Source organism: Myotis myotis, unplaced genomic scaffold (genome assembly GCF_014108235.1).
Source record: "Myotis myotis isolate mMyoMyo1 unplaced genomic scaffold, mMyoMyo1.p scaffold_m19_p_20, whole genome shotgun sequence".
Classification (NCBI taxonomy): Eukaryota; Metazoa; Chordata; class Mammalia; order Chiroptera; family Vespertilionidae; genus Myotis; species Myotis myotis.
Genome location: NW_023416325.1, coordinates 5236659 through 5258459, shown reverse-complemented (window position 1 = coordinate 5258459; position 21801 = coordinate 5236659). Strand labels below are relative to the sequence as shown.

Sequence of the window (21801 nt, the reverse complement as noted above, 5' to 3'; positions counted from 1 at the left end):
AGCGTCTCAAAGGAAGAGGCATAGGGGAAGGCGGCGGGGGGGGGGGGGGGGGGCGCGCGGGGGGGCGGCGGGGGCGGGGGCACCAAGGCATGAGCTAGTATCCTGCTCCAAACATCTCTAAGCACAGGTACAAAAATAAAGCGAACTATGACTTCATATAGATATATAGATATATAGATAAGCTAGCTAGATAGACTGTATATAGGTTTCCTCTCTATGTATATATGTGTGCTGAGGGCACCAGGCCCCACTCCTCTGGCCCAGTTCAGTCTCCTGCCCTCCCATTTCCCAGCCCCAGCTGTCTCCCGTGCCTGAAGCCTCCCACGCATGACTATTGCATCTGATCCCTGCACCCACCCACCCTTACCTAAGTCCCCCCGTCTCCTTAAAATAGAACAAATTATATGTATATATTTATATATTTTATATACAATCTCCATAAAAAATACACTGAAGGTGGTATATTACTAACTGCACCCTCCTACCAAAACAGAAGTTGCCTACCAGAGAAAAGGTCAACCAGAAAGAGGCCTGAGGCTCCTCAGGTGAACTAGTGTGTCCCTACAAATCTCTTCACACACATACACACACACATACACACACACACAGCACACCACAAACACACACCACAAATACCCACACACCACACACAAACACCCACACACCACAGCACACAAACATACATCACACACAAGACACACGCACCACAAACACATCACCACCACACACACATGCGCATACACACACACCTTCTCACACACATACTCTTACTTCCTGAGCCCAGGAAAGGAGCACAGAATAGACAGCTGGCTGGGAGCTAAAGCCCACATGAGAACCTGGGAACGCCAGAGGGACAGATGAGACAGTCCCTTCTCTGACCCAGCCAGGACACCATCTACTCATGACAGACCTTTGACTGTTGGCCGTAGGCAATTTATAAATATCCATTGATAGAGCAATGGACAATTTCCCTTCCAAGGATTGTAACATGACCACGAGTAGGTCCGTTCCCTCCACTGGAAACAAGGTTTCACAGATGCCCTCACCTCAAAGAAGCAAAAAGGCCCTATGTCCTCATGACCAATACGAGGAGAGTTGGCGTGTGTCCCTTCTGTCTACATATGTGAACACCCCACACATGGCCCAAAAGCATGCTTGTGGTATTTCTAAGGCTGCAAATGCAACTCCCCCCGCCCCAGCCCAGCCTCTCTCCCCTCCCAGACTCCCTTCCCCACCCCGCCACCTCCCCAGCTTAAACCATGCACAAGGTCAAGATCCCTGGAGCCATAAATAAGTGGGGGGAGGAAGGAAAGGGAACCTCATTGCTGTGTTTATGGGGTGGAGGGGAAGACCTCACCCCAGCTCCTAAAATAATAGTAAGCCAGGAAACCCAGCGCCAGGGAGAGGGGGAGCACGTTTCCCTGACAGCCATGCCTGTTACCATCTCGTGGGATGGGAAAGGCAGAACCAGGGACCAGGGGCAGGAACGGAAAACGTGTTCCGCTCCAATCCCCCACCCTCGCTCTCCCGGCCAGGGCTCCAAAGCTGACACCTGTGTCATCGGTTCTCTTCAGAAACCCCCAACGACCATGACAGACCCACACAGGAGAGAAAACCCGTGACCTCCACTGCTGGTTGCTGTTCTAACCCAAGCATTTAGCAATCAAGATACTCACACTCTTTCTCCTCAAGGCATGGCCAGCTATGAAGAATCATCGCTCTCATTCTTCCTGTTCCCTTATCCTACCCAGAAACCCTGGGCATCTCAAGACAAGGCTCCTCTGTGGGGACCTTTGGATCAGACTCCTCTATGAGGAATTACTCCATCAACTTCAAAGCAGGTCATGAAAACACTTCCGCCCTCTCAGCCGCCCAGCACACAAAACATCGGGCGGGGATATGTTATTTGCTCCTGAAAGACATATTTGAGAAGTATAGACAAGGTGGCCCAGAAATAAAATACTGGACCAGCGTGGCCTCACTCCCAGTTAGAGGGAGGGGTGGAGACAGACACCCCTAACTGGAAGACGAGCTGCAGGAATGCTGAAGGCCAATCCGGGCTCTGAGTGTTGGCGCACTGACTTCTTCTAAAGGAGAAATGTGTCATTCTGCCTCCTGACCCGCAAGGAGGCAGAGCTGGGGACATCCAAGAGGACAGAGGCTTCTGCTCTGGTCTTAGCATAAATCTCTCCTCTCCTGCGTCAACCAGACCAGTGGGGGGAGACCTTAACCTGCCGAAGGAAGAGAAACAGGGGAAGAACCTCTAGGTAGCAAGCCCCCCCCCCCCAACCCCCAGGGTAGCTTCCGGGTCTGAAGGCGGTCTCCGCCCTTCAGAAAAGAAGGGTAGTCAATGCAAAGGCCAAGTCCCAACCCCTCATCTCCATCCCCAGCAACGGTGGCTCAGGAACAGTTTTAGGTCCTGGAAGAGGAGGGGAGTCCACCTGCCACTTCTGCTGATGAGAACGAGCCCATGGAGCTCACAAGAGTGCTTCTCCCGCTTCCACTGCCAGAGCTGTGCCAGCCGGGGAATCTCAAACAAGGCTCCTCTCTGGGGGCCTGAGGAGACCCCCCCCCCATTCCCGGTAACAAACATGACGTTGAAAGACATCAGAGCACTATGTCCTTGTTTGCTTTGGGCACTTAGTGTTAGAGGAATTCTAGAAGCAAGGAAGCCCAGCTCAGAAGCAAGACCTCTTCCAAGACCCCACCCCCACAGTCTTTCTGCAATAACAGTACCACTCTCCCACATGTGCCCCCCAAGTGAGCCTCACTGCCACGCCCTCTCAGCCCGCCCCAACCCCAGGGCCTCACTCCTCCTCCTTTTCCAGAGATGACCTCCAACCTGCACGCAGTCCCCTTAGGGGCAGCTATGTTATCATGGGCCCCAAAGAGCAGGGTAAGCCTTGCCTTGATGTCCCTCAGCTTTGGTCCCACTGTCTTATCCCAGGATCCCCACTTTCTACTCTGTGACCCACCCCCCTCTCCATTCCCCTTCCACCCTCACCGACACCTGGCACAAGAACGTGACCTCCTCCCTCTGCCCCCGCTTGCTAACCCCACTTCCTGAAGACCCACCCCATCGATCACCTCGTTCATTCTCCAGCTGGACGGTAGCACCCCTCCTGGGACCTCTCCCCAAAGCAGCAAGTGCAGCCCCCGGGAGGGGGGAGGTTGGACGAGACAGGAAGACAGAGCTGGGCCGAGAAGTTGGGGAGACCCTGCACCCTTCCCCAAGGGAGCCGCTCCTTCCCTTTGCTCCCAGCAGCCCCTGCGACGGCCGAAGCTCCGTTCATGCAAGCAAAGCAAGCCCAAGGTTAACCACGAGAGTCTTCTCTTACGTTCCCCTGCATGGCCCTAAAAGGACATTATGTACAATTCTTCCCCAACCCGCCCCGAGCCCCCCAACGCTTTTTCTAATAAAATCGGAAGAAGCAGCTCCCGTTGCCCACGCCCCAGCCCTGGATCCCAATCCTGGAGTGGCAGTGTCGCCTGATGCTCCAGAAGTCTGCGTCTCCCCTGAAGCTACCGTTTTGCCAACCTTGGGGAAAATAAATAAAAACCTACTCAGGGAAACTCTACCTCTTCATCCTCCCCAGTTTCCTCTGCATGAAAACGACACAGGAAAACCACTGACGTCAGTTCAACCCGCGATCGTTCAGATCCCAAATCAAAAATAAACGCAGAGAGCATGAAGGAGAGCCATGATTTCTCACCCCGTTCCCCGCCACCTGGAGAACATGACGAGGGGGACACAGGCCTCTTCGAAGGGGGACAGGGACCCTGCCAGCCCTGGGGATGAAGCAGCTTTCCTGCTGAGAAAGTAGAAGCTCTAAAGGCCCCTCACACGCCCTCCCCCCCAACCCCCTCAAGGAGAGATCCAGGGGGACAGGCTGGGCGAGGCTGTGGCAACGCTGCCAGCACAGGCTGGGCAGGGCCACCACAACGACGAGCCTCCCTCAGGACCCCACTCCTGCCCCCAAACCCACCAGTGTTGTCGAGACGCGGGACTCCCTTCTCCTTACAGCTCATTTTCTTTCCCCAAACCACGGCGGCGGCGGGTCCCCCACGTGCTCGACAAGCTCCTTCTCACAGCATCTGACCCTCTTCCTGGCCCACGGAATCCCGAGCCTGACACAGCCGAAGTGTCCAGTGGAGACGCAGAATGGAGGGCCAGGCCCACGACGAGACCTGGGAATCGGTCTTTGTCTGAGCTCCTTCCACGGCAAGGCTGCCAGGCCGTGAACGGGAAGGTTGGAAGACAGATGCTCTCCCGCACGGTGGAGCGTGAAAGTCCTAGGACCGTGGTCGGCAAAGCGCGGCTCGTGAGCCACATGCAGCTCTTTGGCCCCTTGAGTGTGGCCACGAAGTTTCAATCGCACTGTACGTGCGCGCCCGCACGTGGTATTTTGTGGAAGAGCCACACTCAAGGGGCCGCAGTTTGCCAACCACTGTCCTAGGAGGCTGGAGAGGGCCCGTGGCCATTGCTCAGGGACAGAGAACATAGCACATTTGGTCCTTAGAAATGGCTGCACCCCATCGTGCACACCCTCACACAGGCCCTCCCCCCCCACCCCTCCACCAGCACCTGAATGTCTACCGGAGACACCATCCCTCCATCCCCCCAGGGACAGAGGTGCTGCATTCTTGCAATTCCCGTCACAGTCCTTGCAGGAGGTACTGAAACAGCTCCCAGGGGGTAGGAAGGCCGCTGGCCCTCAAAGACACTGTCACAGAAGGAAGCGCTCTTGGGAGGAGAAATGAGCCCACGGCCACTCGGAGAGGAGAGGGTGGCCTGTGTCCTTCCCTCGCCCCGCACAGCTGCCACCCGATGGCCAGCAACACACTGCTCCCATCACTGAGCCTGATGTGCTGGAGGTGAGGGCGTGGCCAGAGGAAGGAAAAAAAGGAGTCAGCACCTTGGTCAGCGCTGGCGACACTCACGGTGGTGGGGTCCCCCTGGAAAGCGCAGCCATAGCCCGCGGCACCCCAGCCCAGACTCTGGCTCTCGGTCCTGTACGACATCCCAAAAAGGCAAAGCTTCCCCCTCGTCTTCTCCTGTTGTCACCGGAAGGGCCCAGAATTCCAACGCAGGGCTGAGAAAGTCTGACCTAATTCATCCCGCAGACCCACGTCCCTGACACCCCACGTCGGCGTTGCAGCGGGACCCGGCCCGCGTGAGAAACTGCAGGTGGCGAGCACAGACGGGGCCCGTGCCCAGCAGAGGTGTCTGTGATTGCTGATGGGCTTGTGGCAGGGGCAGTGCTGCCCTGCAAGGAAGACCGCCACCACCCCGGCTCCCGTTAGCTGGGGCCGCGGGCCGGTGGGAAAGTGGAGTTGGATGTCCAGAGATGTGTAACATCAGCCGAAAGGTCCAGGGTCCTCCCCAGGGCGCTGGCCCAGCCCCGGAGAGATGAGGCCGTTGACAGACAAGGGCCAGACACCGCCCCTTTCTACCTCTTGCATTGAGAAACGGACTGTGGCTGCGACCGGGGTGGCAGACCCGTGGTGGAACTGTGCCCACGCGCAGCAGCTCAGCTGAGAGGAGGAAAGCACCAGGTCTGGGTGCCAGAGCGCCCAGCCCTGAGAGGGAAGCGCCCAGCAGGAGCGGCTTCCTGCTCTCGGAGGCCCCACCGGCCTCGGTCACGGGGCCGGGCTGACTCCAGTGCTTTGACTTGGCCGATGTGTGAGCAGGTGACTGAGGAGAGGTAGATGTCCCCAAACCCACCAGGACAGCAGCACCAAGAAGGAAAGACTTCAAGGAACCCGACAGCCACCTGGACCCCGGCAGCTAGCAGGGCGGCTCCTGCACAGGAGGAGAAAAGAGAAACCAGACACGCCCGCCCCCTCGGACTCTGTCCTGTGCCTGGACAGTGCCATCATCTGACGAGAGAGAGAGAGAGAGAGAGAGAGAGAGAGGTGCATCTTCAGGTATTTTAAGATGACCTCGCAGAAGCGTCTGGTGCTAACAGTTTGAACTAGGACAAGATTTGGGCAGAGCGCCCCCTCCACCTTCATTCCATGCCTCAGCCAGTTCCACTTAAATGGAACCAGGGGAAGAGAGGGGGTCCAGAGCACCCCCAGAACCCCCAGACATCCTAGATTCATCTGACCCCGTTCCGCCCACACCGGGCCCACAGGGTGGAGGGGGCCCGGGCAGAGCAGAGTCTGCAGGCAGCACGTGGAGAGCAGGGAGAGGAGCCGCCGGCGGGCTCCCCGCAAGTGGCAATTAATCAATCTGGGAAATTAGCTCCCACAAAAGGAAAGGAAGAACCCAGTCAGCGGCTTTGGATCCGCGCTCCGAGGGCGCCGAGCAGGAGGCGGGCTATGAATAGAGCAGCGGCAGCGAGGTGTGCAGCGCAGGCGGCTCCAGAACGGAGGCCCTTTGGCCCCAAGGCTCCCGCCGGCCCGGGCTGGACCTGAAGGGGCTGATGGGTGAGCGCGCGAGCTGGTGCAGGCCTGCTTCTCGGCCCTGCCGCTAAGAAGCTTCCATTCTGAACCCAAGCGTGGAAGGAAGATGCCAGTCCGGCCCTTTGCCTGCCCCCCTTTCTTCACCCAGGAACCAAGAAATACAGGCTTGTGTTTAGTTCTGGGGCAACGCGTTGCCGAACCCCCAAAGCAGGCAGCTGGAAATCAACGGCAAGCCCCCATTTCCGCTCTGGGTGGGAGATGGTGGAGAGTCCAATGGTGAGATCGGCTGAGAAGGCGTGACTCCTGTTTCAGGAAGAAAAAATCCCCGAGACGGGCGTCAGGACACCCACCCAGCTCTCCGCGGTCCAACTACTGAGCTTCCGCCTCTTTCACTGACCACAGAAATAAACAGCACTTTGCTTCAATGTACATCTATATACACATAGAGAAGCCCACACACTACGAACCTATGATTTGCACCTATATCTATATATATGCAGCGCTTGGGGGACTTAAAAAGCCGAAGCAGAAGCTGAGAGCAGTACAAGCCACCGCTTGCCTCCTCACTTGCAAAGATCTTTGAAGAAGTGAGAAAAACCCACGGCAGGAAGAGGGGAGCGGTGGGCGGAAGCAGGCATCCCGCCCTGTCCCCAGTCCACGTCCTGACCTCCACCCACCACCGGAGGGTCTGCCCGGTCCCATGTCCTAAAGACGAGGCCAGCGGGCCAGGTGTGGAGGAGACGCCGCTCTGCCCAGAGATGAAGGGGCGGAAGCAGAACAGAGGTGTGAGCAGAAGTACCGGCCAGGCCATTGGTGGTGGTGGTGGGGGAGGGAGCCGAGGCCCCGGCACCCAGCACGGCGCACCCCGCCCCGGCCCTCGGCCCGCGCTCTCACTCCGGGAGCACTTCAGAGTTGTGTCGTCACAGCAGAGTGGCATGGCCGGGGTCGTCGTGGTCCACGCTGTTGAGGATGGCCGTCTGGTCTTCCGGAAGCTGGCGATGGCACAAGTCTGAGAGGCGGGCAAAGGGGTCCGGCCGAGCGTGTCTCTTCTTCTTCCGGAGGCAGACAGCTTCGTCGGGCCACAGGACCTGAGAGTTTGGAAGCTGCTGAGCCTGGGAGGCAGGACCGTCTAGGGAGGTGGGACGGGCGCACAGGAGAGGCAGAAAGAAAAGAGAGTGGGTGAGAAGGAAGACCGCGGCCCTCGCACACGCACCTCGCGCACCTGCTGGGACGCATCCTCCGGGCTTCGGGCTTAAACAAATGGGTCTCTGAGTACACGGGGGACCAGAGCAGAGAGAGAAAAACCGCCTTCCTCACCCCAGAGAGACTTGACTGGGAGGCCCATCCCACAGAACCCACTCCACGGCTGCCCCCCTCCTGCTCCCCAGAGTCAAAGAAGCAGGTGGATCTAGCCAATCCTTATTTCTATTTCATCTTTTATTTAATCTTGAATATACTTATGTAACATATTTTATAGAATATTCCTTTTTTTCTTCTTTTTATTAGAGAAATACTACCCTGGCCAGGTGGCTCAGTTGGTTGGAGCCTTGTCCCAAACAACAAAAGGTTGCAGGTTCTCGTCCCGGTCAGGCATATTGCAGGGCTGGTCCCCTTTCTCTTTCTCTCCCCCTTTTCCTCTCTCTCTCTCTCTCTCTCTCTCTTTCTAAAAAATGATCAATAAAAAACCTATTCTTAGGTAACGGTTTTTCTAAAAGGAATATTCATATGTCTTTTTTGTGCCACCTGAGTACCAGGCACCATTCTAGGTGCTGGGCTTGGGGCTTCACACATTTGTTTTCATCCCACTCACCCCCCACCCCTTCCCTTCAAGCAGCGGTGGGTTTTACACGAGAGCTCCGTCATGTGCATAGAGTCGGGCCTGGTCCTTTCTGGCGCCTGGGCCACGCCTCTGCCTCGCGGCCCTGCTGGGGATAGAGATCCAGCCCTTGTTTTCCGGAAGATTACACTTCAATGTGGGAGTGAGGAAGCCGGACAAACTGTAAGACTTAAAAACTACAGAAATCAAAGGTGCGGACACTGCAAGTGCTACAGAAAAAGATAAACCAGGGTCACGAGGAAGCAAATGGCTGAGACACTGCTGCTCTGACAGAGAAACCCTCACGAGCCTTGCAAAGACCCAAGGCAACGTGTTCCCGACAGAGGGATGTCACGTGGGAAAGCCCTGAGTTAGGAGCACACGTGACATGTTCCAGAGACAGGAGGAAGGCCGTCGCAGCTCACGCCGAGTGAGCAGAGAAAGCAGGGCAGGACAGGCAGGCAGGGCGGCCTAAGAAGTTCTTTATTAAAAAAATACATTTTAATTGATTTCAGAGAGGAAGGGAGAGGGAGAGAGAGCTAGGAACATCAATGATGAGAGAGAATCATTGATCGGCTGCCTCCTGCACGCCCCCCCACTGGGGATCGAGCCCGCAACCCGGACATATGCCCTTGACCAGAATCAAACCCAGGACCCTTCAGTCCACAGGCTGACACTCTATCCACTGAGCCACACCGGTTAGGGAAAGAAGTTCTAAATCTGTGCTGGTTTCAGTGGGAAGTTTCTGGAAGGTTTGAATCAGAAGTATGCGTGCATGTGTATGCGTGTGTGTGTGTGTGTGCGTGCATGCATGTGCATGTGTGTGTGTGTGTGCATGAGTAGGCACATGCCCATGACTAAAGGAGAGAATATGTGGTTACATTTTCTAAAGGTCACTTTGGTGGCTGTGTATACAGTAGACTGTAGAAGGAGCCAGGCTGGAGGCAGGAGGACCCAAGAGGAGGCGCTTGCCGTAGTCAAGGCGAGGGAGGAGTGTGTGTTAGAATGTGCAGTTTTAGCAGCTGAGACAGGAAATAAGTGGGGTCAGATTCAGGATATGTTCTAAGCGCTGAGCCAACAGACCTTCCCAATGGATTGGATGTAAGAGCAAGAGAAGAATCGTGGTGGAGGGGCCTGCGTGCCTGGGCTGGTAGCAGTGCTATTTGTGAAACTGGGGAGGAACAGAGAAAGATTTGGAGAGGATAATCAATAACTCTGTTCTGGGCCTTAGAAAGGCTTCTAAACTATCCAAATGCAGGTTCAGCGGGCAACTGGAAATATGAGACTTGAGCTCATGGAATAGGCCTGGGTTAAAGACATCTTTGAGAGTTTTTAATATATAAAGGAACAGGACGAGAGAACGTGGACATCTGATATGCCTTTTTTACAAAAAAAAAAAAAAGATAGGTGATAGATGATAGATAGATAGATAGATAGATAGGTAATAGATAGAGGTCTTAGGCTGAAATGAGCTTATAGGAGTTGAAAATTCAGCTTTGAGATCCAGTTTCCCACCCAAACTCCAAAAACTTCATTTTCTTCTTTTTTCTGCCTCAGTATTCCCACCTATAAACTAAAAGGATAATAGCACCACCCAACGGTAAAGTGAGAAATAAGTGCTCCCATTCTCCCCAAGATTCAAGAGGCCTCTGAGTAACACTTCCCCGTAACCCCGTCTCTAAAGCAAGTTCCTCTACAGCAGCCATTCCAGACTGACAAGATCCTGTTCCGCCGTTTTCTCTGACCGCCTGTCACATCCCTAAAACCACTGGTACAAAGAGAGTATGGGGGAATATTAAGGAATTCTCTACATCCAAGAAGGGCTGACCTGGTTTTACGCTCTTAGCAGCCACCTATTAACCTCTGGAGAAACGTTAGACATAATTCGCGAGAGGTGACCTTTTACAAAGCGAGATTCCCCTCTCTCCTTGAGAAAAACATGACCAACTGCAGAAGCTAGGTCCCTGCCACAACGTCCCCTGACCACGGAGCGGGACCCCGACATTCCCACGCCCACCTAGAAGGCCCGAAACGACAGGGAGGAAATACATACGGAGATCCAAGCGTTGCAGAATGGATAAAACTCCAATACGATTTAGGTTGTTTAAAAATAGACTAACACAATACACCAACTTTCCTAACGGTGTATGCAGAAGGGCTCTTGAAAACACACATGCCACGGAGAGGAACGGTTCCCAGACGGGAGGGAACAGAACTGGAAGGACAAGCAGAGATTTTAACCTTCTCTTTCTTATTCTTACATGACAATTCGATGGTGCGTTCGTTGCAAATTCGAGTTCAAGAGAAACAGAGAGTGAGAGAACTGATGGGTTCAATCCTAAAGACAACCCCAGGCCGGGGGTCCCGAAGGAAACAACCCCATAATCATGGCGGGCGAGGTGGAAAGGGGAGCGAGGCGCTTCCCGCCATTTACCGGATCGTTTCTTTGACTTCGAAGAGCCCTTGGATGACTTTTTGGGCTTCTTTATCCGTTGGTACTTCAGAGCCTCCAGCCTCTCAGGTGCAGCGGCGTTCCCGGGGGCGGGTGGATGTGTCCTGCAGAGGGACAATCAGAGGGCGCGGGTCAGCCCCCGGACGGGGAGCCTTCGAAGCAGGGCCGGAAGAGCAAGAGCCGGCCCTTCGGACAGAGTGCGGTTCCATGGAGTCCCAGACCCACGAGGGCTCCCGGCCCCTGGCTCCCTGTTGCGCCTGGGAGACAGAAAGGCCAGTGAGAGCTGCAGCTTCGGGGGTGCCCACCTTGGGTGGGCGGGCCTGCCGAGCAATCAGAAGACCTAGAAAAGGGAGAGAGACTTTAGTAGGGAGCCCATCACACAGAACTCAGGCCGGAGGAGTGAGGTTCGGAGCAGGAAGCCGCTTCGGCGTCTGAAGTTCTGAGAAGTCATCGCCATCAAGACCTTTAAGAAAAAAGTGAAAGCGCAGATTAAAGCGGGAGGTGGGCAACCCCACCCCCCACCCACTGTCCGCCTCCAGAGAAGAGAAGGCCAGCGCCAAACAAGAAACCCGCCTCCAGGCTCCTGCTCTCCACGCACGAGACTCGGGGAGAACCCCGCAGCTAACAGCACCCCGGTACTCGCGGCCTCCCCGGCCCTCTGGGGGCTGGGCTCAGACTCCTTCAGTCGTGTGAGAGAATGAACAAAAGGAAGAAGTAGATTGCGATGGTAAGAGAGTCCAAATCCGCAGCCTTGCAAAGCCCATGACAACTGTAGCAAGAATCCCATGAATCTCTCTATTTTAAGATTCAACGGAGAAACAGGTTGTTGGATGAGGAGACCATGCCTCGTGGCCTCTCTCTCTCCCCCAGCCGAGTGGATAGTGCCATGCGCCTGGCGGACCAAACGCATGATTAGAACCAAGTCGATGATTTAAGAGAAGCCCGTGCAGCCCAGGTGACAGAGGGGACCGAAGAGAGCTGAAGGACGACTGCCTGTGACCATCTGTGCACCCTGGAGAGAATGTTTTAAGAGCCGTAAAAGAAGAAAGTCTAGAAGATGCATTATCAATGGCGTTTCTTCACAACGTGAGCCAAACGTGGAGCCTGAGGGACAAAGTCACTCTCTTTCCCACCAGAGCCGGCATCCGCACGCGGTCGGTCGGTCGGTCGGTCGGTCGATCGGGGAGGCCGAGACCTCCCAGGGCCACAGGGAACTGCACTCTTGCCTCAGCCCCCTCAGCTCCCTCTTCCAGCTCCATCGCAACGGTCTGCGGTCAATCCTGATGAGAAGGAGTAGGACAGACACCCTGGGACGGGGAGAGAAGTCCTCAGCGGTGAGCAAGCAGTTCGAGGCATTTTTAAAACATGAGAAGGGGCGGGACGATCGCAGCTGCGCGGCCCCAATACGGGACTGTCTTTGTGGGAAGGCGGGAGAAGAAACTTACAGACGAACGAATGTAGACACGCCTCTGGCCTCTGGGGTTTCCTGCAAGAATTGGCAGTGAAGCAACCTTCCTCTTCGTGGGTGGATGGCATCCCTCCATCGCCCTTCAGTAAATAAAGTATCAAGAAGCGCCTCCAAAGTTCGGGTCTGGAGGCGACGTCTTGGTCTTCCACGGCCCCTGGCAGCACGGAGCTCAGGAGCCCCACCCTCCACGCGCACAAAGGCACTCGGTCCAACTCACCATGGGAAGGCAGGTCTCCCACCCCAAACACCAACCCGCCAATCCCCCATTCCTTCCTCCTTCCCCAGCTCCGCAGTCTACCCATAGAGATCCTCACGGCAGCAGCTGGAAGGGAAGGGGGAGGCGGGCACAGGGTGGAGATGGCTACAGCAGGAGGGGCAGGATGCTCCAATGCTGGTGGGGTGTCCTCACCCCTTCTCAGTCTTGACTAAGGTGTCTGCATGGAAGGAAGCTCACAGGTATACACCTGCTGTGCGGTTTGCCCGTCTCCAGGGCCCAGCCAGCCTCCTGGGAGGGACCCCGCACAGTGAGTGATGCGTGGTCTGCGTAGCAAGTGGGCCCAGGAAACATCACCGTCAGGGCTCGAGAGACTCTACAAAGTCTATGGATTCTCCAAGCCAAGTGACACCTCCAGGGATGTTTTCATTATTACAATGCACAAATTGTCACTATTCCCGTGTTTTATCACATAGCATCCATTTACCACTTACCAGGCCTGGCAGTAACCTACTTTCTCTACAGCAATGTTCTTTCATCCTTACAACAACCCTTCGGGGTAAACACTACAGAGTGGCCCCATTTTTCAGAGGGAGAAACTGAGGTGTGAGGCCAGGTAGCTGGTCCAATTACCCAGTGACTACAGTATTTGATAGAGCCAAGATTCTCAACACCAGGCGGCCCTATTTTTCCAAACTCTTCCTAATAAAGCGGGTAGAGAAGCCACCCGCAAAGAAAAGTCCTGCTTCCACGTGTCATTTGAGAAATCAGCCGGCCAGAAGGAACTCGCTGGGGTCATCACTGACAGTCTCAGCGGTGGGGGCAGAGTCGGGCTGAGACACACCTGGGGTGGGGCAACGCTGGCTGCTCCGGGCAAAAACTCCCAAACAATCCTGTTCCGCTGAGGAGGATAAGTTCATTTTCTCTTGGAAAACAGCCAAGCTTGGGCCCTGCCAGGACACCGGCTGGTCACCTGTTCCCACCTTGAGCTCAGCCCTCAAATGCAGAACCACGACAGGAGAAGGCTCCTGGAGGCACCAAGGCACTCTCCCCAGGCAGAAAAAACCCACAACCAAGAGTCTAGCGGGACAGTAGGGAGGGAGGGTGAGAGGAGGGCAAAACGGGTCTTTATTTTTATCGAATTACACAGAAAAGATATGTGACATGTGCTCCAACCAGCTTCGTCCGCCACCTGCCAAGCCCTTTGGAATCAAATCGCCTCCCTTTTCTAGGAGGGTGACCATGTCCGTCAAGGTCAAGCTCACCTGGGGCATTTCCAGGTCATGAGGCCCAGGGCGCTGGTGTCTCTCGGACTCAGGAAGCTTGGGTTAAGCAACTCCATCTATAAAGGTGGCAAGTGCACCTGAGGTTGGCTTGCAGGTTCCCTAACAGGACGGAATCCAGCCCTGGGCTCTCCGGGAAGCTGAGCTCCCAGTTTCGTTCCTGACCAGTCCCTTCTGCTCAAGCATCCAGGAACCCACAACTCTGGGTGCTCCGTCTCCCGAGGAGTCAGAGCGTTACTGAACAACGAAGGCCTCGGGCTCAGGGATTTTCCTGGATCTGCCGTATCGCCTTCCCCAGACACTGCGAGTAGCATTTCTCTGCAGGTCAGAACTACCCAAAATTGCCTGGAATTGACTTGATCTCTCTCTCTCTCTCTCTCTCTCTCTCTCTCTCTCTCTCTCTCTCTCTCTCCCTCCCTCCCTCTCCCCATAAAATCCATACAAAATCCAAATCATGACCATTTAGCTAAGCTTCCCTTAGCTGCTTAGCTCTATGATGGCCCAGAGGAGTGGAGAAAAAGACCTCCTGGTTCAAATGTAGGCAGACACAGGACAGGAACGCCAAAATCCAAATCCATTAAGGATATTTCCTGCCCTTCATGCCCACAGAGCGGACCCTGAAGACACCATTCTCAGCGACCCCTCCAGTCACCAGGCAGACGCACGATTTAACGAGCACTTGCCTCCTCCTTCCTAACTGCCCGAGAGCGGGCTCGGCCGTCTGGTTAGACCCTGCGGTTGGCGGGCTGAGGGAATCCACACACGTACACAGTGTAGCCAAGGAAAAGGCAGGACTATGATCCACGTACTGGTACGAAGCAGAAAGCCAGGCACCTGGCTGGCAGCTGCTCCGCTCTCTGCCCACAGATGGTCCGTTTCTAGAGGGATCGGGGCACCCGCCAAGTGCTTGGCCTCCCAAATCAGAAGCTTGTTCCAAATGGGAGCGCCTTCCCAGGGCTCCCCTAGGAAAAGGGGACCCCCTCCACGCTCCCAGACCCACCTGCATGTGCAATGGCGGCCAAAGTTGGTATTAACGGGAAAGGGGATCAGAGGGAGCTCTGAGGATAGGGGTGCGACGACTGGTCCCCAGCAGGGAGCTGAGAAAACCCCTCAGCCTCCCAGCCATTCACAGAAGAATAGTCCACAGATACCCCGTGTTGAGAGGGGGTTGGGTAGAGGAGGAAAAGGGAGAGGGGAGAGGAGGAGGGGAGGTGGGAGACACCTACAGGTGTGGGGAGAAGGAACAGGGAAGCGACTGGAGGAAACAGAGCGAGAACGGACGTAGACAAGACGTGTCACATCTCCAAGCAAGACCGAGTGGAGACACATGCAAAGGCGCAGCGTGAGGACAGCGTCTGAGGAGGAGCCTGCGCCTCCCAATGGCCCGCAGCGACCGCACCCAGGAAGCCCGCAGCAAGCAGGAGGCGTGGCGGCTCCCGCAGCCCAGCACCCGCAGCCCAGCACCGTCAAGGTCTAACTCCGAGGCTGTGGGAGGCCTGACTCCCCTGGGAGGGGGTGCGGGCCAGGCTCCAGGGAGCCATGCTCTCTCGTGTGGCCCCTGGTTGCTAGGTTTGCTGGGCAGTGAGCGTAGAGTAGTTCAGCTCTCCCAGATCTGACACGGAGGGAACCATGGGGCCGCAGGGGCCGCAACAGCTGGGGGAGGGGAGGGGCAGGAGCAATGAGAATGGGGTCCAGCACTTTCCAGGAGTGGGGTGAGAGCTGGTCCTGGAGCTGTGACCCCTGGGGGGGTGGTGGTGACCGCGGGGCCATCACTGGGCCGCATGGAGGGAGAGCGGGAGACAGAGGACAGCCCAGTCACTGCCACTCTGAGCGTCCCCCCTCAGGCCACGGAGGCCCTAGTGCAGGGGAGCTCAAAAAGACCGCCTGACCCTGCACGTCTTCCCAGTGCGCACGGCGGCCGAAGTGGGGCCCCGGCCGGCCACACGCCACACACTGTTCTAGAGCCTCTTGGCTGCTGGCACTTTTTTAGCTGCAGGTTGTAAAGAAATGGCTCAGCATCCTCACCACGGGACGCCTTTCTGACGACTGCAAATGTTGTATAGTCCCCAGTTAGCATGGCCAGCCCCCCCGGATCTCTCAGGTGGCAATGGGAGGCATAGCTTCCACCTGCGGAAGCCGGGGCGCCAGAGGGGCCTGCGCACTCCCGTCCATGGCAAAAAGAAGCGTCTCCCTAGTTACCCCGAGAGCGAGCCTTGCGTAACCCTCACAGCCTTTTTAAGAGACTTGATACCCCTCTGCATGCCCAGTTCCTAAGACACACCCGCTCCCCCCCCCCCCGAAAGGAGCCACCCCGGGGGGGTGGGGGGGCAGCAAGGAGGAGTGCAGGCCCCCATCCCGGGCGAGTATGTGTCTCCTGCCACCTCAACCCCCTGCCTGGGAAACCTGTCCTTGCCTCTTCCGAGCTCCCCTGGACTCCCTGCAGCTGTAACTCAAGGGTCAGAAGTGGTTGCCACAGGGACCCCGAGAGCCATGTGACCCTAAGGGCAAGGTCCACAGCCCAGCCTTGCAACAGCCAAGGGCGAGCAGCAGAACGCAAGGAGCGTGGACATGGGGACGTTTCCCAGCCCCGCCCTCAGAGGACCCCAGTGGCCTGGTCCTAAGAAGGACCCCGTCCGTGGCCAAGGGAAGGAGCTGGGCCGCACCCCAGCCCTGTGCTCCCTGATGGGACCAACTATTCATAAGACCCCAGGAAGACAGCAAGGGGCCAGCCACCCCAGAGAAGGTCTGAGTTTGGGGGTCCAAGGGGAAAGGGGTGCTTTACCTGAGGCTGCTGGGAAAACGGGGCAGAGAGAGAATGGGTGTTGCTGGTACCAGTGTGGCCCCAGACAGATGGTCAAGGCTACAGAGAGGCCAAGCAGGTCTTGGGCACTGTGGGCCCCTCAGGTGCATGCAGGGCCCCGAGGGACCTCCGGGGCAGCTCTGGGTGTGTGGGCAGCGGAATGGCAAGGTGTCTGAGTAAGGAGACTGCAGGGCGGCTCTGGGAGAGAGCTTGACATGTGGGGCGGGCGGGGCGAGAAGCTGCAGCAAGGCAGTGCCCGAGCGTGGCCTGGGGGGGCTATTGGAGCAGCGTGATGGGGGGGAACCCAGAAGCCGTGGATTCAGGGAGCAGAGGCTGCCGCCCCCACGGAGGGGGTGAAGGGACATGGTCTGGATTCCCCTGTAGAGGAAGCGATGGCCCTGCCGAAGCCCCGTCCGCCTGTCCGCCCCCCGCCCCCCGGCCGCGGAGCTCCCTTACCTATTGAGCTGAGGAGAGGCTTGTCTCGACAACACTGCCCAGATAGCTGAGATCAATCAGAAACAAAGCAGTTATCAACACAGGCCGCGGGGCAACCACCCACGCACACCCAGAGGGGAGGAGGGGGGAGCACGGGGACCAGAGAACCGACAAGGAGGCCAGAGAATGGGGCGAGGGAAGGAGAGGAGAGAGACAGAGAGCCAGACCAACGATGGGACAGAGCAGATGAGCGCGCTGCAGAGCGGACGACACGGCTGCGCCCACAGCATCTACGGCAGACACCACGGGCACCACGCAACCACGCGCGCCGCCTGGCCTGGCGCCGGCTGGAGCTCCCCTCCGCTCCCAGGACGCCCTGCGCCCCCACCAGGAGCAGGTGGGGTGGGAGGGGAGGCTTGCACTTTCAGGTACCAGACAGGGTGGGAGTGAGTGGGGCAAGGGAAGGGCTCTGGGCTCCTCCTCAACCACCACCCATCCTGCCTACCACCCGGCCAGCTCCTCTGGAGCTGGGCGCCCCGCACAGGCGGCCACACTAAGAGAGACCAAAGGACGGAACCAGAGAGAAAGAGGGAGGCAGGGAGGGGGCGGGGGGGGGGGGGAGGGGAGAGGGGGCAGGGGTACTACTGAGACATTGCAGGCTCTTCTGAGCAAGTTGGGCCAACCCAGAGAAGATGGAGAAGGAAGAAAGAGACAGAAAGACAGACTTGAGGAGGAAAGACAGGGAGGAGGAGGAGGAGGAGGAGGAGGAGGAGGAGGAGGAGGAGGAGGAGGAGGAGGAGAAAGACAGAGAAAGGCACAGACAGGCGTCCAGGCTGACTGGTACCTGGAACACCAGCTGTTTAAAGTGTGCTCTCTCGGGCAGGCTGATCGCAGGAGCTTGTCTGTCTGTCTGTCTGTCTGCAGCTTCCTGCGAGGCACACAGGTTGGGGTGGGGTGTGTGGTTCCAGGCCCCTGATTCACAGCCTGAGATCTGGCCCCCAGCATCCAGGATATACCCCCCAAAGCCCCCCCGGGAGAGGCCGTGGGAGGGGCCTGGGGCTCACTAGGCCACTAAGGGCAGGGTTGGGAAGAGGGGCGCCCCTGGCCTGGGGGTCCAGGGAGGCCAGGCTTCAGGGTCCTGCCAAGCAAGGAGGAGGGGCTGGGAAGCAAAGGAGCCTGGATGCGAGGTCTCCGGGCAAACCCTGGCACCGCCCCCACAGCCAAGATCCCAGGGACCTGGTGAGCTCTCCACTCCACCAGGAACTGGGGTGACCATCCCTGGGGCATGCCACGCCCCTCCCCAGGCCCATGTGTGCCCACTCCTGAGAGCCCTGGGCTGGATGGAGAAGAGCCCTCCTGCTCCTGGCAGGGTACCTGGGCAGGTAAGCCCCACCCCACCCCAACTGACCACACCCTGCTGATGCCAAGACCAGAACTCCCCCACAGGGAGGCTGCAGCGATTCCAGACAAGCCCTGTCATTCTGGTTGATGGACGGGTGGAGGGCGGAGTGAGGGAGGGGGGCAGGAAAATGACCAGGTGCAGGTGGGCGGGAGAAAGCAGCTCACACTCACCCTGAAGTAGGTAACTGTGGTGGGGGGGGCTCTGGTCTGAGCAGCTCCTCCCCCATCCTTCGAGGGGAAGGCGTCTGTCCAAACACATCCAAGTTGTCCGCAGGCCCCGCGGGGCCCAGAGGAGGGGAGGGGTAGCCCGTGGCCAGAGTGGTGAAGCCCACGGCGGGCCGGTAGCTGGGGCTCCCGCTGCGGCTGCTCTGGGACGGGGAGCCCGTGGACGGCGTGGACTTGCAGGAGAAGCTGACGGCGGCCGGCGGCTGGAGGGCGATCTCGGACATCTCGGCCTGCTGCAGGAGGCCGGGGCGAGGCCGGGCCCGGGCGGCCAGCTCCGGGGAGCCGGTGCGGGAGCTGAGGGGGCTTTGGGTCAGAGGCGAGAGCCGGGAGGGCTGTAGCACCACTTGATGTAAACTGGGCTCAGCGCGCCTGGCCTGCCGGGGGCTGGGCCGGGGCCGGGGCTGGGGCTGGTACCACCGGGTGTCCAGGCCGAATGTGCTGGGGCCACCGTGTCCCCCCGGCTCGGCCGGCTCGGGGTAAGGCAGCACGGGGATGCCCATACCTTGGCTGGTATGTCTTAGCTGCCCTTGGCTCACCAGCGGCTGCACGGGTCTGTCCTGCCACTTGGCGGCGGGGGGCACTGGGACGGGGCCCCTGCCCGGTGACTTGCCGGCCCAGCCCTTCGGCGCCTCCAGCGACAGGATGCCCGGGTAGGCCGAGGGCACCTGGAGGGAGGTGGGGGGCAGTCCTCGGGGGAGGCACGCCTTGGGCTGCAGACTCTCGGCCACATCACAGGGGTGCAGCTGGTGGGGGAACATCATGGCCGGGGTTTCCAGGCCCCCGAAGGGGAACTCCGGTCGCCCCCAGGGCTCCGGGGAGCGCCCGCCCGTGGGGGTCTGAGTCAAGGGCAGCGTGCTGTTGGACGCGTTCTCTCCGTTCTCCTCGGGGATGGTGGGGTGGCCGAAGGGCCCCTCCGTGTGCAGGGGCGGGGAGGACATGACCGAGCTCAGGGGGCTGCCCACTTCCGGCATGTAGAACGGCGGCGGCTCCACCTCCCCAGGGCTGCTGCTGCTCAGGTACCCGTAGTACTGGCCGTGGTGGAAGGGCCGGGGGGCGGGCGGCCGGGCCTGGCCTGTCGCCTGGAGCCGCCCCTCCAGGCCGCCGGGGCCCTCCAGCCCGCGGGGCTGGAACCGGGGGCTGTATGCTGGTGGAGGCAGGTAGGACTCCTGGCTGGACGACAGAGGGGTCAGCTGGGACTTCAGGGCAGCCACCGAGGTGGGCATCAGGGGGTCCTCATTCTCCTCGTCAGACTGGCGGAACTCGGGGTACATGTCCGTCTCCTCCGCAAAGGGAAAGCCCTCGATGCGCCTGCCCTTCACCGCGGGCTCCACCTCGGAGGGCCCCATCACAAAGCGGCCGTCGGGGCCTCTGCTGATGAGCTCGATGGGCGTCGTGGCCTCGGCCTCGGCCTCCGCCTTGGCCACGCTGTACTTCTTGCTGCTGATGGCCCTCTTGGTCTTCTTGTACAAGGACAGCTCCTTCTCCCGGCTGGGGCTCAGCATTCTCTTGGCTGCGGGCTGGCCCTGGTCGTCAGAGGACTCGGAGGGGGCCCGGAGCGTCCGGATGCTCTCTGGGCTCACCTTGCCCGAGGACAGGCTGTGGGGACAGGCAAAGAGCAAGAGGGTGAGGCAGGGGACACACGGGCCATTACTCCTTTGTGTTCCCTGAGCCAACGCCAACCACAGTCACCAGGGAAGACAGGACTAGGGAACAAGACCGCAGGTGACTGCATAGTCTGGCGTGAAACCCTTGGGCCAACACTCCCCATTTGTCTAGGTGTGTATTCTGAGTGAGCACCCGCATTTCTACTTCTATTCCGCTCCTCCCCATGGTTTGCTGGGCTCTGTCCAGTCCCACCTGCCACTTCACTCCCTCCCAGGTTGCTCGCAGAAAGCAAGCTCATTATAATATGACAACGCAAAACATATTCAGAAGGCAAATCTGTTAGGATGACCGAAAAATAAATCACAGAACTACACTCGAAGCCAAAGAAAAATGGGTTCTCGGCGAATCTGGATCATTTACACGACTGCTCCTTCTGCGGGGAACAGCGCGATCAACCAGCGGTAACCAGCGGAGAAGAGCCGAGACGGGCTGAGCGAGGTGGACCACCCACTGTCACACCCTGACCGTCCACCCTGACCGTCCACCCGCACACCACAAGCAGCGTGTCCCCCGGGGCCGGGCTGGGGCACTTACGGGGACTCCAGGCTCTTCCTGCAGTGGGTGATGGAGAGCGGAGGGTCTGGAAGGAGAGAGGGGGAGACCTGCTGAGGCCGAGACACCAAAACATATGCCAGCGTCGACAGGGCCCAGAGCTGAGCCATGAGGGAGCCTGTCCCCACCCCCAGGCGCTTGCCTTCTCCAGACTCTCCCACGGTCCCCATGTCCTTTCTCCTTCTTTCAAATCAAGTCCCACTGGCAACTCTACCCTCTTCTCAAGGGCCCCACCCTACACACAGGCCGTCTCTCCTGACGGGGAGCTTCTGAACCCAGGCCAGGTAGAGCCGGGGGTGGGGACAGCACCCACCTTTTTTGCGCTTGAGCTTACGCTTGCGCTGCTTGTTGACAAAGCAGGCGGCCAGGGTGCTGAAGAGGATGGCAGCCGCCAGGAAGCAGATGGTGGCTACGATGCCAGCCAGGACCGGCCGCGCCAGGCCATCGTCCGTCAGGTCCGGCTGGGGGAAGATGTCTGCGGGGAGGGGCATGGAGTCCTGGGAGGCGTCCTCTTCCCAAGGCCCCGCCCACTCTGACACCCAGCCCCCATGTGGTGGCCTGGCCTTAAGCACAGACAACGGTACAGCTCAGGCTCAGGCTCCAGCCCCAAGGAGGGTTGCCTGGCAGGGGAGGAGGGGAGGGGGTGGATTACAGCCAGGGAGCCACCACATAGCTGGTAAAGAAGAAAGAGCATCAATACCTTACCCTGTGGGGGTGACAATTTCAATATCATATAATAATCTAGTGCTTATGCCCAGCCGGCGTGGCTCAGTGGTTGAGCGTCAACCTATGAACCAGGAGGTCATGGTTCGATTCCTGGTCAAGGCACATGCCCGGGTTGTGGGCTCGGTCCCTAGTGTGGGAGGCAGCCAATCAATGATTCTCTCTCATCATTGATGTTTCTATCTCTTTCTCCCTCTCTCCCTTCCTCTCTCTGAAATCAATCCTATATAATAAAAGGGTAATATGCAAATTGACCCTAATGACAGAACAACCAGAACAACCACTGGACCAGTCACTATGAGGCTCACTAACCACCTCTTGGTCCCTTTCTCCGGCCGTCAGGCACCGATCACCTGATG

General features: G+C 58.2%; 1 protein-coding gene across 1 annotated transcript in view; it reads right to left on the bottom strand.

The window, feature by feature from the left end:
• Positions 1-4608: 4608 nt before the first annotated feature.
• The window catches only part of IGSF9B (immunoglobulin superfamily member 9B), a 50828-nt gene continuing 33635 nt past the window's right edge, over positions 4609-21801 (bottom strand). Inside the window, exons 16-20 of the mRNA XM_036354404.1 lie at positions 21033-21194; positions 20702-20747; positions 18449-20098; positions 10659-10780; positions 4609-7537 (exon numbers count right to left, since the gene is read on the bottom strand). Of these exons, the coding sequence (XP_036210297.1) occupies positions 7329-7537; positions 10659-10780; positions 18449-20098; positions 20702-20747; positions 21033-21194 (2189 nt within the window). The 3' untranslated portion in view covers positions 4609-7328. The remainder of the gene's footprint in view (positions 7538-10658; positions 10781-18448; positions 20099-20701; positions 20748-21032; positions 21195-21801) is intronic.